At 43.9% G+C, this 15,371-nt stretch overlaps 1 protein-coding gene across 4 annotated transcripts in view; it reads right to left on the reverse strand.

Moving 5' to 3' along the window:
- Positions 1-749: 749 nt before the first annotated feature.
- The window catches only part of FHOD3 (formin homology 2 domain containing 3), a 511,807-nt gene continuing 497,185 nt past the window's right edge, over positions 750-15,371 (reverse strand). Inside the window, exons 28-29 of one of the 4 annotated variants that reach the window (XM_077135588.1) lie at positions 13,644-13,805; positions 750-1,552 (exon numbers count right to left, since the gene is read on the reverse strand). In XM_077135588.1, the coding sequence (XP_076991703.1) occupies positions 1,470-1,552; positions 13,644-13,805 (245 nt within the window). In that variant the 3' untranslated portion in view covers positions 750-1,469. The remainder of the gene's footprint in view (positions 1,553-13,643; positions 13,806-15,371) is intronic. The other 3 variants (XM_077135589.1, XM_077135590.1, XM_077135591.1) reach the window with 3 other exon arrangements.

Consider the following 15,371-nt stretch of genomic DNA (forward strand, 5'->3'; position numbering starts at 1 on the left):
AGAAAGTGGTTACATAAACTCAATTAGGTGTAATCTACAGACCTAACTCTTGGCAGGTTGCAGGGTCTCCTGCAGAGCTTAAGTCCATCAAGTAGTAGTTGACTTATTCCTGCTTGAAAGAAAAGAGCTCCCCGTCTCTCAATCGGTGGGGATGCAGAAGGAGGGGAGACATAGTCACAGAGGCCTATGAAGTGAGCATACTATCTTTGGCTTTGCCGACAACACAACTTCATTTTCTCTCAAGGTCATGTACACCTAGAGTCAGCAGTGTGAGTCAGAGATTTTGAAAGCAAGACAGTGGAATTAGTGACCTGATGTTCTTTCACCCCTAAAAATATCTGCTGCAATAATTTAGCTTTCCCGTTTTCAGAAGCAGAAGTTCTTCATGAGAAGCCATGTGACCATAGGCCAAGGGGTTTCAGGGGAAGGGCTCTGCCCCTACCTGAGAACCAGCTTCTCAGCACTGTTCTGCTGAGAGACCCCTGAAGCTCTTTCCCTTCTGGAAACCTTAGCTCTTGATGACCTGTACTTGAGTGACAAGTGCTAAGTTTGTGATTCTGAGCTTCTCAGTAGACAAGCTTAAAATTTCCCATTTTGTTTGGTTACTTAGTACATTTTTCAGAAAATGAATTTTTTTCCTAAGAAGTGAGTTGTACAATAGTTCAGATTTTTAAAACGCCACTCTAATTTTGGCTTCAACATGACAGTGGAGGAAAACCAACCACCTGGATAAGGTATCATGCCTAATTGAATCAATTTTGGTGTTATTCCTTCTACCACCACCTCCACTAACAACAAAAAATACAAAACCCATGGGACCTGAAGGGCATTCTAAGCAAGGGTCCTTCTTTTGAAACTGAGGAAGGGGTTTTGCTGGATCAAAAGGAGATAAGCCCAGGTAGCTAAAGGCCCACACTCAGAAGAATAAATGTTTCTGGTTATGGCATTAAACTCTATTTATTTAGTATTTAAAACGTGTACATTTATGAACTTGTATAAACATTTAGTACATCTAAAATCCACAACTGGCAAACAATCTGTGCTTTCTTCTGTGTATAATTTTGGAGTTTACATCTGGACATTTTGGTGTGGTGGAGACCCAGTCCGTGAATCAAATTGCTTCGTGGTATCTTAATAACTGTGACAGAAATGATTTGCTGCTTAAAAGGGATGGTCTTTGTAAAAAAAAAAAAAAAAAGTCATCACACTTTGGAACTACTAAGCCAGGTCTCAATGAAACAAGAGAAATACAGCTGACACGATGAAGATATCATATGACAGAGACTTCCAATGATCCATGTCAATGCATATCGGGCAAAAAAAAAAGCCATCTGGTGACACCTCGACACGAGCACTCCTTCTCAGAACTGCATGATGTCATGTAGAGTCTCCCTTCCCCACTGGGGGGATTCTGTCCAGTGAGAGTTTGTACCCTCCAGGGGTACACTTCCTAGGTCACCCCATAGCTGTCACAGCTGCAACTCAGAGGTGCTGACCAGGCCCAGTGCTCTGGCTTCTTCTGGAGTTAGGCCGCTCTTCAGGGTCCTTCTCACTGCAGTGGCACCGGCAGGTCAGTCACAGGGGTGAGAGGAGAACAAGGTGTTAGCGGTGAGGCGTAGGGCAGTCAGGACCCCAATCCCCCATCCCCTGCTTGCCCAGGGAAGCCACAAGGCTCAGAGACGCTCTGCACCGTCCTGGTCTTGCTGAAGCACCCTGATAGGCAGGGCCAGCAGCTTTCTTCCAGGGCAGGAAGAGTACTGGGGCTGCAAAGGGCTGACCCCAAAATACCCCAGGGGCTGACCTGGAAGGCAGGGAGAAGGGGAATTTTAAAGAGAGGAAGAGGAGGGAGAAGCCCACCCTCATGCTTTCCGAAAATTGGGTGCAAACTGCAAACATGGGGCTGGCATATTGGCACCTCGGTGTCTTGCCAGCATAAGGAATGTATCCAAGCACAAGTAGTACAGGGCATAGGAAAATGTGAGTTCTAATGATGTAAGTTAGATAGATAGGGCATGACAGGGTTTCAGCAAGGTCTAACGACTCTGCAAATGTGCAGGAGCAGCAGTGATGCCAGTGATAATAAAGTGTTAACAGAATCCAGGGCAAGGGGTAGACGCTGGGACAAGCCCCTCCATGAGCATTGCAGGTCTTTGTCTGAGTTCATCAAAGGGTCTCTGGAGAGAATATTAAAATAACCAGTAACAACCAAGCAAAAAGCTGCCAAACTTCAGAATGGATTTGTTGGCTGTTCTCTGTGAGGCACAGGAGGTTCAAACGGGGCCAGTAGCCACCTTCACTGGGGATTACAATTGACAGTTGGAGGGACACTCACATGTAACTGACTTCAAATCTGCTTGTGTTTAGCTTGGCATGATGTTTTTCCCCATTGTTTAGTGCTGATCAATTTTGATGTCAAAATCAAGGCTGGATAAAGGTGAAAGGAGACGCAGCTACCCATTTCAAAATACATACTTTCATTTGAAAGTTCACCTCATTACGTTTCTTTAATTCATAAATTATATTTGGTCTTCTCTATATTTCTTTAAAGACAGAGTTTAGGGTATTTATTCTGTTTCTATTTTGATAAATTGTAATGTTGTATTCCTAGGTAAATCTACTTCCACCTGAAATCCCAAATCAGCCAGAGTCCCTGAGATAACTGGGGAAGCCCCAGATCAGTGTGGAGAAAGCAAAGCACACCCTAATGTCTTCCCATCTTTCTTTGCCAGACTCAATTTCCCTCTCCTTTGGCCCCTCTAGGACCAGGGGAGCTGGGTCCTCTAGGCCCCCTCCTCATCTACCCCCAGGCCAAGGTCCCGCCCAGGGTATCTCTGTAGGTAATGCCCCATATTCTATGCCTCCGTCATCCCCCAGCAAAAGCTACTTAGCCTATGGACAAAGGCTCTGAAAGATGAGGACCATGGTGGAATTAACAGCTGCTGATATCTGGTTATAAATTACTTGGAACAGGGGCCAACACCTAATCCATTTTCGATCAGTCAAATAATCTATGGAGAAGCCATTTATATTTGGATTTAACTCAAAAAACGGAAACTCTAGCAGAAGACTCATAGGCAACAAGTATGGATTTTTATAGAGACACAAGGGTCTGGAACGAGGGTTGCCCTGAAATAATGTCACCCTACACTGCTACATTTCCAAGCCCGGCTTTGGGACCCAGAGCTGTCCATCTGCAGTTGCTTTTGCACCAGTTCCATCCACCACCCACGCCTGGCTTCTTGAGCTCCAGACTGAGTGTCTAACTTGTCCAGACAAAATGCTTGGCTCCAAAGACTTGGCTGGAGCCAGATTACACTTAAATAAGTAATGGAATTTGTTCTAGGGGACAGCAATAAAAATACTAGTTTGTAATAATCTTTAATGTTCTTCAAACACTCCTTAACATGTTTTTTAAAGAAAGATAATTTTAATGGCATAAAATAAGATAAAACATCTATCATTCTTGACAAAAAGGACTGCTAAGACCTCTTAACCAAGATAAAAATACTGCCCATGCTATATTAGGAGGACATCTTGGCTTCCACCAGCTAACCTAGGAGAAGGTGGAAGGGACACGTGTCTATGAATTGTCATCTTTGTGTGTTTAAATATTCATTCATTCTAGCCCAAATGGCAACAGAAGACCGCTCAGATCAGCGGGCATCTTACCTGAGAGAGCATTTATAGGCACTTCTTTTAACGCTTCATACATTTGCTTTGTTCTATAACTGAACTGTAGTGTTTGGTTCATTAAAATAATTGAGTCAGGAACCTGGCACTTCTCCCACCTGGGCTCCTGTGTTCTCTGCTTTGTGGAAAAAGCCAGTGCAAGCTTAGTTCCCTTTGCATGCTAGACATGTCCTTGAAAAGTGGGTATTCGCAGACAAATTTGTCCCATTTATGAAATCCTACTTTCTACAGGCCTTCATGATGATCTAGCTAATTACCTTAGAAATGTAGTAATCCCTTAGCATAATGAAAAATACCTTAAGAATTATACTCCCTCCTTTGTTAAAAAGTCCAAGTTAACTCATTTTACTACTCTAAAGAATGTATGAAACGAAAGTAGTCAGTTGAAATCAGTTTTGTCCCCTAATTCAAGTCATTGCATGGTAAGGGCCTCTTTGGGTGTCCACTTATCCATCTGTCTGCTCGTCGGTTCATTCAGTCAGGAAATGTTACTTATGTGTCTACCCTGACATGACTGTGGGGATGGAGGCTCAGGGGTCACCAGCGGGGGACGCAGGGAGCTGAAGGGACGCAGTGTGAGCAGAAACAGTCAGGGAAGCAGACCCTTTCAGGACAGGAATTTGGCCCTTGCTCAGAAAGTTTCTGGAAAGCAAAAAAGTGCTCAGGAAATAAGAGAATGAGAGGACTAGCAAACAGGGGCAGGCAAGATATGGAATTGTACAACCCTAACTTCTATAGTAGAAACAAGTCTTCCATCTAACAGATCTTCTCAAGTGTTGGTGGATGTGTATGGGGGCTGGCCCCCTCCACTCCTCATTTCTGCCTCAGGCTTGAATGCTCTGGCTGAATTGTAGCTCCCTTCCATCTTTCACGGGTGATTCACTCCCCTCCCTGGCAGTTGCTCCACAAACAGCAGACAGTGGGGGTGCTTATACCCCTCGGACAGGGAGGCTCACTCTGTCTGTACAAGCAGACACTCTGTACGCCAGGCACTGGGGGCAGCACCTCGTGATGCAGCAGTGCAGGGGGATCTGACATGGGTGCCTCTGCCATAAGCCTACAGCAGTGGAGTATCTGGGGGCTCAGGGAAATCCCAAATACCCGCTTCCACTGGCTCCCCCACCTAGAAATGATAACCTTCATAAATCCTACAATGTGCTCTCAAGATGGGCCAAATCCGAGAATAGTGGCCATGGAGGCTGCTGTTAAATTTAAACACATTTAAATCCATGTGTTTACAGGGATTATTTCATTCAATCTTTACAGAAACCCTATGAGATGGGTACTATTATTGCCCTTTAATAAGTGAGCAAATACTGGAACAGAGAGGAAGTCAGTGACCCAAGGGCACAAGGCAAGTAAGTGGTAGAGAAAGATTTGAGCCAAGATGTTTGAATCACAGCCTGCCCTAGAAACAGTCGTGCCTGCTGAAGTCTTGCAGGATATTTTCCGACAATCCTTCGTCAAAATTGATGGGCATTCTAAAAAAAAATAACTGAACTGTACTTTTCAAAAGTGTAAAGGTCATGAAATGTTAATTGTTCATTGTGATTAACTGTAGTGTCATTATCCAAGGTGTTAACATTAGGGGAAGCTAAATGAAGGATATAAGGTAACCTTCTAGTTCCACAACTTTTCTATAAGTCCAAAACTTTTTTAAATTAAAAAAAAAGTTAAAGAAATAAAACCTGAACAAACAATCAAGCAAAGGTTCTCAAATCTGGATGATTTAAACTCCAACTTCCTGGATTCAACCTAGACTCATTGAACCAGAGTCTTTGTGGGAGTCACCCAAATTTGCACTCTAATCATCCCCAGGAGAGTCAGCTAGTCTGACAGGTGCAGAGGGCCCCTGCATTAAATCCCTGCCATCCAACTGAGACTCAGGGAAAGGCGGGGTACATAGGACAATGATGGCCTTTTGGTGATACAGTTCAGGTCTCCAGGTTCTGCCTAACTCAGACTCAGGGAAAGGCGGGGTACATAGGACAATGATGGCCTTTTGGTGATACAGTTCAGGTTCTCCAGGTTCTGAGATTGCTCTCAGAAATCCTTATAGTGTTGGGCCCTCTCAGTAGCCCCAGGTCTGGCCAGTTTCCTTGGCACAGCAGAGCCCTGCCACGCTTCCCTCTTGTGTCTTTGGCTACATTAGTATCCTAACCAGGTAGTCTTTGGCTACATTAGTATCCTAACCAGGTAGGAAGCAAACAGAAAGCAATTGGTTACAACGCAAAAGTAGACTGCCTAACATGAATCAAGTTGCAGATGAGGTTGGAGTTTGGTCTGGGAGGAAAGAAGTGAAACTGAAGTTCTTGAAGCAGGACAAAATAGGACAATTAAGTTCCTGGCCTCCTATTCAGATCTGAAAGAGTTAACAGACACTTGCAAGTCTCCTGTTTCTTATCTAGTTCCAAAGGAAATAATACAAACTACAAACTTCAGCTGTAAACTTCCTGGGACAAAAATTTCCCCAAAGCCCCGGAAACCTACCAAAACCATTAAAACCTCCCCAAAACCATAAAAGCTTATAAAATCCTGGGCCCAAAGCAAATTCTTAACGATAGGAAGCATAGGGTCATAAAAATTGTTAAACATTTGCCCAAAGACAAATTTTAGGTATGTGACAACAAACCACAAATTCTGCTAGCTATGTCCTTCTATAACAAAGATAACACCTAGTATTCAAAAGTTACTGTGGAAACCTGCCACCAGTAAAACTTTCCTGTAAAAGAAGCTAGACCACTCAGTGTCTGTCCCTCCCTTGGGCATGTCTGCGTTAACCTCCTTAACGTATACACTTCTCTTTAATAAACTTTACTACTTATCCCTACTGACCCTCTCCTCTCTACATTCTTTTAATGTTGAGATTAACAAACCTGGAATAGGGCTCAACTGGCACCATTGCCAGCTGGGCAATGGTTACATTCTCTCCATTGTTTCCTGGGAGAACCTAAACAATTGGGGACTTATACAGATGAGAAGGAGAGGTGGCTCAGGAATGCAGAGGATTCAGAGTTTTCAGCAACACCTCGAATCCTAGGTGAGACAAAACTGCCATCCCCCTTTCCAAACAGAGTCTAGCTCATTGGGTCTCTGTCTGGAGTTGCAAGGACACTAGACAAGTACCTAGTTCACAAGCTAGCCTCCATGCACACAGGGGCAAGCCCATTAACCTAGCACTCTGGAGAAAGGAGGTAAAGACAAGTCTGGTCTACTAATTATAGTAGGCCAAGGTGGGGCGGATCATGGTGGGTAGGGAGTACGGTCAGTGGTAGCGCAAGACAACTAGGTAGGTGTGATTTATGTGCCTAGAACCTCACGTGACTTCGACATAGCAGTCCCTGAGCATCTGCAGGCAGCTTCCTTCCCCCAGCACTGGTCCCAGGGAGGGAAGGGGGGAGGAACTGATACTTGGATCCTGAGGTACCTGCCATAAGGCACCTCAAACCCTCACAGCCACCCCAAAGCCAATACTTCTGCCCTCATTGTTCGGAAGGAGACTGAGGCTCAGTAGGGTCAAGTCCTTTGAATGGGATCCAACCTCTGCCTCTGTTGTATGAATGTGCAAATTCCCTAGCCGGGAATTTGGCAACAAAGAAAGTAAAATACTGTAACCTCCCATTGGTGAGGTGCTTTGTACTTTCCAAAGCACCCTGAAGGGAACCCTCTTCTTCAGAACAGCTCTGGGAGGCAGAAGGACAGGTTCTAGGACTCCCTTTTTTACTGATCTACCTTCTTCCTTTTGAAACTCCCCTCTGGTCCAGGCACACAGACCGACATGGGAGGCTCTACAAGCCAGTCCCTCCATCAATATGCTTGTTCCCAGTTTGGGAGGATCATGTGTCTGAAAACAAAACTGCAGAGAACCATTCAGTGCAGTGAAACAATTCAAAACTCTTCCTACATCTGTGTCTCTAACCTCGAGGCTTCTACCTGAGCCCCACATTTCTGACTTGGCACATCAGAGCACAGGGCAGCACCTCTGAGGGCTCAGGTACATGGCCTGTACGTCCTTGTTTTGGTCCATTCCCTGGGACCCAGGTGATCTGTGTGGTCTATTTGTGGTTCAAATGGTGTCTGCTCTGGCTTGGGTCTCATTTTCCTCCCCGTTCCCAGACTCAAAATATGTGGCCCTCTAACCCTCTTCAAAATCGCTTTCTGTGTCTATCATCTCCCAACCCTGGACCTCCAAGACCCTCTCAATGCAGGGCAGAGGCGGCAAATGCCCACTTCACCTCCCAGTGTTTTTATTTATTTATTTTTCTTTAGGGAAAAGGTCCTAAACCCACCACAGGCTTAGGAAGGCCCCACTGAATCACAGAACCACTGTCAGCGGCATCCTGGTCTGGTTAGTACACTCAGTAGTCTGCAGGGCACAGGATGCAGCACAGACCTCCATCTGCAAAATGCAGTGTCTCCCAACTTGGGTGTGGGGAAGACTTTCCGTTCTCTCTTGGACTTGTTTTATTTAGCTTCCTGTCCTTACGGAAGGACATGTGGGTGTGTGCCCTCAGCCATCTTTAGAGGAGGGGTCCTTTCATCTATAATCAGGTGCTGAGTAAATGTGGATGACACTGCTGTTTAGAAGACAAGAGTTTGAGAAACTTTGGTCTTTCCTCTGACACCTTATTTTGGAGTATTACAGGGTCATTTGTTTTAAAGTCATTGGCCTAGTGCCACTGTTGGCCTGCCTTCTAAAAGAACAGATAATTGGCTCAAGATAAGGAAGAATTATTTAAATAAAATTCAGGAGAACTTTTCTTCATGGGATTAGTGGGAAAATTCCTGGATATTTTCAAAAATCACTTTGAAAAGTAGAAACACATGACTATGTAGTGCACTGGTTAGGTCCAGGGCTGAATTTAATATTTCATGAGACAGATGCCGTTATCCCTAAAGGATTTCTCAGACTTGACCATTCTCTTTCTCCAGGAAATTCTACATAGCAAATAACATGGCTACATCCCTCAATATTCTATAAAAGAAATCATATAAGATTTTAGTTACATCAAAAAAATGTGAACTATGTCATGTGCCCTTCCACTGCAATGCTGAAACTTTAATAAGAATCACACAGGCAATGAAGAGGTTGAGAGCAGGGGAGTCAGGACATAAAGTCTGCCTCTGCTTTCTTTCTCCAGTAGTCTCTGGAATTGGACTTCTAGTTCTTCCCACTGAGAGATGTTCTTGTAAGGGTGACCAATCTTAAGCTCTTGACTAGCTAGGAAACTCGTCCATTATTTGTAGGTCACACCAAAATGATGACATCTTTATGGAAATATGGCCTTGCATCCAAAACTTCATGGCACATCACAGGTGACATTCAGACACCCCCTCAGAGGGAAATTCAGCAGGAAAACGGGCACCCAGCCTCTCTCAATTGTGAAAAGGCCTGGCCTTCTCCAGGAAAAGAGAAAAGGCAGAGTGTGAATCCATATTTTCAGCTCCACTCATTGACAATCACAATAGTGGCTACATGCAGGCAGCCAGCTGGGCAGAGGCCCTCTTCCAAACGCAGGTCCAAAAGAAAAGAGTTCAAGAGGAGGGGATCCTCTCCTCCCCAGCCACCACAGCCTGTCCTGCTGAATTAAACTGCTATGGCTACCTCAAACACCATTTAACTGTGGATATGGAAGGAAGGCGAACATCCAGGGAGCCTAAAAGGAGACTTGACTCTGGGGCAAAATACATACCCCAGTATGATGAAAAGGGAAACCAAATCAAGAAGAAAATAAAAAGTGAGAAAGTTCTCCCCAGTTGATTGGAGGGTCTTGACTAGAACTTGAGAGAGTATACAAGGCAAGTTAGATCAACCATCTCATCGGCTCAGAATCAACTGGGACACTTTGAAATATTTTAATTACTAAGACCCTGACTGGCACCAGTTGGAAAAGCAGAACTGAACGTGGGAACCAGTGGAAGCATTAAGATGCCTTCAGAATAGCCCCTCTGACCCCAGATTTCAGATGCTTGCCACGTGGAAGCCTAGTCATCAGCACCAAACATGAAAGCAGACATTTGATCATTCCCAAGGATCCTCAAGTCACTGGTAGGTCATAAATTTCTAGGTGATGGGATGGATTTTATTTAGTTTCCTACAATAGCCAGACTATTACTGTCTTTAGCTAAATGAGTTATGGCCCAAATATGTCAGTTGTTCATTATCCACTTGCCTCATCACCTCTATTCAAGCATCAAGTCAAACCCAGCATTGTTTCAGGGTGAATTCCAAGCTGCTAAAATTCACACTGATTTTGCAAATTATTATTTTTTCTTATTCCTCCAACCTCTTGTTAAAAGTTGGAGTGTATCAGCCTTTTATAAGGGAAATCAAAGCTTAACTTCCCTCCTCTTAAATTTCTGTTGACAGTGCCATTACTAATAAATTGAACCCATCACAAATAAACACATGCATGCAGTGCTATATTTGTTGTAGTTACTGCATCATAGAATACAATCTGTTTGGCTAAATAAAAAGAATGTATGGCTGTTTTGCACAATATTGGAATAGAAATGATACCACAGGAACTTGTTTTATGTCAACCACAAAAACAGACAAAATAGCTCTCTGGCTAGATTGAGGAGAAAAATTAATTGTGTCTGTGGTATTGTTCCCAGTAACATCATGTGTCTTTCTAAGATTCTGGCTCTCTCCAGCCCAGACGGTGGGTCCAGCACTGTTTGCCAATGCAGATGTTTAACCCGTAGGAGGAGCGCATGGTGTGGGCCTCCAGGGCTGGTCTACTTTACTGTGGGCCTCACCCAATCCCACCCACCTTCTGTGAGGGCGTCCTGGCCTGGCCCCCATTCTCTACTCCTCTGCCTTGGCTTCACCTCCTCAGAGGCTTTTCCTAGCAGCTCACACAGGGGGTTCTTGCACTGAAGTCTGCCCATTGCAGTAAGACCAGGAAATAACTGGTTACGAGGTTTCTGCCATCTGGTTACCAGTTTATTGAAGTTGGCCAGCAGGAGGGCAATAAAGGGTAACAACTGAAGATAATCTACTTAAGAGCTCAAAAAGCCTTTCAAGAATTTCAGAGAAAAATCTTTTCTTACAAAGATCTGTTATCCTGAAAAAGAAGAATTAAAAAAATGGGCAAACGACATGTACAAGGCATACATAGAAGGAGAAATGCAAAGAGAAAGAGACTCCATCTTTCTAGTACAGGGAACTGCAAATGAAAACCACAAGGAAATGCAATTTCAGGCCCTTCAGACAGGCGAAAGTGGAAGTGTTGGTTCGGCCCAGGGCAAGTGAGATCCAGCACACAGTGTGGAGTGAGTGTGGGTCAGCCCCCTCCCCAGGCAGAAGAGTTTGTCACTATCTAGGGAGGCTGAAGATGTCCCTTGCAGCAAGTCCACCCCTGACCTCACACCCTGTGCTTCCCCACTTCATTGTGCACAGGCATCACCTAAGATCTTTTTAAATGCAGATTTTGAATGGGTTGCACTGGGGTGGGGGCCCATGAATCGCATTTCTAACCAGCCCCCAGGAGATGCCCATGTACTCTCTGAGGACCACACCTTGAGTAGCAGCAGGTCCCCAGCCAAATTCTTACATTGGTGCACCAAGAGACAGGCAACATTTTCATAGAAACACTGGGGGAAGTATCAAAATTTTGGGGGAAAAATTAATGTAAAGATGGAAACTACAAAGAAAATATCAGAGAATATACAAGCCCATAGAGACAAAAATTAGAGTTGCCAGGGGAGGTGGGAGGGGGGAAGGGGAGTTTCTGTTTGGGAAAGTGGGAAAGCTTTAGTAATGGAAGGTGATAAAGATACCTTGATAGTGTAAGTGTGATTAATCATATTGAGTGGCATGCTTGGGAATACCAAGGAAAGTTTATATTGGATGTTTTTGCTTCCACAATAATTAAAAAAAAAAAACCAACCAAAGAGACAATAATAATTAAATGCAATACATGATCCTGGATGGGATTTAGCAAGGGTGGAGAGAAGGTTCCAAGGGACATTATTGGGACATATGAAAACCTTGGAATATAGACTGTAGGCTTTTTGTCAATGTTGGATTTCTCGGGCTTGGTAGCTGTACTTAGGGTGGCTATGTGGATGGGTGTCCTGCCTGGGGAATGTACATGGCTGTGTTAGGTGTTCGGGCAGCACGATGTATAAAACCTGAACTCAGGTGCTCAGTGTGTGGGTGGGTGGGTAGAATGATGCGGTGGATATGGCTGAGTGCTGCAACTGGTAAATCTGGGTGTCTGGAGGTAGTGAGGATGTACTGGAGTTCTCTGGGTGGGGTTTGCATTACTTCTGTCATTGTTCTATTTAATTTCAAAGTATCTCAAGGTAAAAAGTTAAAAAAAAAAACAGAGGAAAAATAATGGTTAGGCCTAACATTGGAACCCACAAACATATTTTGAAGGTTTAAGGCGCCGTCCCCATGGATGAGAGTTTGACATCTAAACAACAGAGTGTACATTAGAGTGGAGGGAGAGCCCACCTCCTAATGCATCTGAACACCCGAGGGGCAGGGACCCGCCTTCAGGGCCCCACCTCAGAGGTTCTGAAGTAATTGGCCTGGGTACAGGCCAGAACCTGGATTTTAAAATTTTATTTTAGAATAATCACCTATAATTTATTATGTATATTTGACTATTTTCCATATTTAAAGCAAGTTTATGCTATAGACAGCTGGATTTTTAAATGCTCTGCAAAAGAGTCTCATGTGTAGCCAAGGCTGGGAACCACTGCTCAAAGGCCTGTCACTCAGAGTATTGCCCAAGAACCAGGAGCATCGACATCACCTGGGAGTATTTCAGAAATGTAGAGTCTCAGCCCCACTGATCTTCCTGAATGAATATTTCTCCATACCCTGTGGTTTGAGAAGTTCTTTTTTCTCTCTGGCAGAGGCAAGTGTTATTTTCCTTTCTGAGGAGAAATTCCAATAAGAAACTAAAGCTGATCATGTAAAAGGAGCAGGGTCTGACAGTCTGCAGCAATTTGATTTTATCTCCTTTATTCTAGAAACAAGCCATGTCAATGGGTCAAACAGAATACTGGATCCAGTGTATGTAGTCCAAATCCCAATCATCTCCTGTGTGACTCTCAAGAGAGGCAGAATAAGCTGGGGGGTTCTCTCTCAGTTTGAGTTCTTGCTAAGATGCCCTATCACTTCTCCTTCACTTTCTGGTGCCAGAACAGGGAAGGCAAATGGGCATCTTTCTTGTGAAAGGTCACGAATCCCTTCCCTAGTCATCAGTCCTTATTACCGGAGGACACACACCCTCCCCGTGTCTCTTGAGTGGCCCAGCAGCTGGCCAGAGCTTGTGGGCGGAGCTCTCTCCTGAAACGCCCAAGGGCCACAGCTAATGCAGGCAGACATCAAAGGATTCACCGGGATCCAATCTCTCTATGGAGAGCAGTCCCTGTGCCTACAAGGCAACGCCGTACTGATCACATCAGTGGGCAAGAGCAGGTAGGAGGCTCAGAAAAAACAATCACTTTGATTTAGGTGAATTCTCTGTTTGCTAGGAAAAGAAACTAAACTGCTCAACTTGGGCTAACATTAAGTATTTTAACCATCCTAGTGAACATAAAATCACCTGGTATCTCCGTTTTTGACCTCCAACGTATTTGCGGGCAGCAGTGTAGACACAGTCTGTGACCCCTGGGAGAACAGTCTCTAGCACACTAAGGGACCCCTGATGCTGAGTGAGGGGTGGAAATAACCTCTAGCAAAGAATCTGGGGCTGCACTTGGCAATGGGCCCCACTGGGCCCACCTCTCCTTACCAGTGACATTTAAGGGCCTTTCAGATCTTCCTGGGGATAAAGTGTGGATTGAGGAGACCTCAATTGATAATCAAGCATGAAACTTTTCATTGATGAGCACACGCGGGCACTCTGGTAGCCACTGAGGATTCTTTGGCGCCGGCCTCAGGGTCCCTGCCCTTCCCTGGGTCACAGTCACTGCTCAAATGTACTTACGAGATTTCCTATTGGCCCGGGATCGCTTCCTCTCCCGGGGCACCACTCGTTGACTGGGCACCTGGGTGGCCGACTTGACAATGCGATCCATGATCTCATCAGCTGCGTCATCTGTGACATTAGGCGAATCATCAATTCCCATAGTCCATGAACTAGAGGATCCTGGAAAATTAAACAACCAGAGAGTGCAAGGGACTCAGAGAAAAACAGATCACAGAGAGAGGAAAAATATGCAGCATGGCTTCTCCAGAAGCCGACTTCTGTCAGCAACAGATTACAAGCAAAGGACAGAGTGACAGCCTTGGCCGGACAAGTCAAGAGTGCTAACCTTCCCGCTGCAGGGAGTCCCCACTGTGGCTGTCACCCTCCTGGCTCTGAGCTTCCACTCACATGTACTTGTGGTACTCATTTCACACCACCCTATAGCACAGCAGCATCCTTAACTCAGTATCATTTATCTGTCTACTCCTGGATGTGTTGTTTCCATCTGCCAGGTCCTATAATCATTTGAGGGCAGATCAGCCATGCTGTAGCCTGCTGCACACATCACAGATACCCAGTAATCAGTAATATATATTTGCATTGATGTGTTAAATCAGCTTCCTCTTCATCAGTAGTTGTATATACCAAGTGAATGCCAACTAATCCTAACTTCTCATTAAGTTAAAGAGAAACCAATGGATTTTGTAACATACAGCTTATCTTTGCATAACCAACCTTTTAAAAGTTATCACAGGATCACCTCTTAACCAGCAAATGGGAAGGTGACATACATTTTTCTTTGGTACATTCATGTGCTCCCTAACCAAAAAAAGGTGTTTATAAAAAATCATATGTTAAGACAGTCCAAGTATAGCATAATGACATCTGCCTATAGACAAGCAAGAAGGAATCACCACCAATTCATGGATTCCCAAGTAATGGTAATGATAGCGAGAAATTAATGCTATCTTAATAGATCAAGTACTATGCCTTTGCAATAGATCAACTTCTTCATAAACACTCTTCTTTAAGATGGTATATGCTTCTTTAAGAGAAAAATGTAAAATAAGCTCAAATTTGTGAATTTCCTCCATCTGAACTTCACTATGTAATAAATGTAAACTTCAAAAGCTTGTAAGTGAGGCTTCTTAAGCTCTACACCTGTGGAAGACAGGTGCTCAGGAGTCTAAGGGCCCAGTGAAGCTGAAGAACAGTCAGTTTTCCAACTTTCAGGGAAAAAACATTAGATAGGTTGGTTAGATAGATAGATAGATAGATAGATAGATAGATAGATAGATAGATAGATAGATAGATAGATAGATAGATAGATAGATGATAGATAGATAGATAGATAGATAGATAGATAGATAGATAGATAGATAGATAGATAGATAGATAGATAGATAGATAGATAGATAGATAGATAGATAGATAGATAGATAGATAGATAGATAGATAGATAGATAGATTAGATAGATTAGATAGATTAGATAGATTAGATAGATAGATAGATAGATAGATAGATAGATAGATAGATAGATGACGTTCTTAAATTTTGAGTTCTTCTCCCATACAAAACTTTTAAAAGTTTTGGTGCTTTCAACCACGTGGTAGAGTATGAACAAGAGCAAGCAGATAGTAATGGAGATAGTTGGGAACAGACATCATGGTTCAGTAGATTGTGATTTTCACAGACACATGTCTGTGGTTGAGACTTCACTGCAAGTATGTAGTACATTGTAATTG

Source organism: Tamandua tetradactyla, chromosome 18 (genome assembly GCF_023851605.1).
Source record: "Tamandua tetradactyla isolate mTamTet1 chromosome 18, mTamTet1.pri, whole genome shotgun sequence".
NCBI classification, from domain to species: Eukaryota; Metazoa; Chordata; class Mammalia; order Pilosa; family Myrmecophagidae; genus Tamandua; species Tamandua tetradactyla.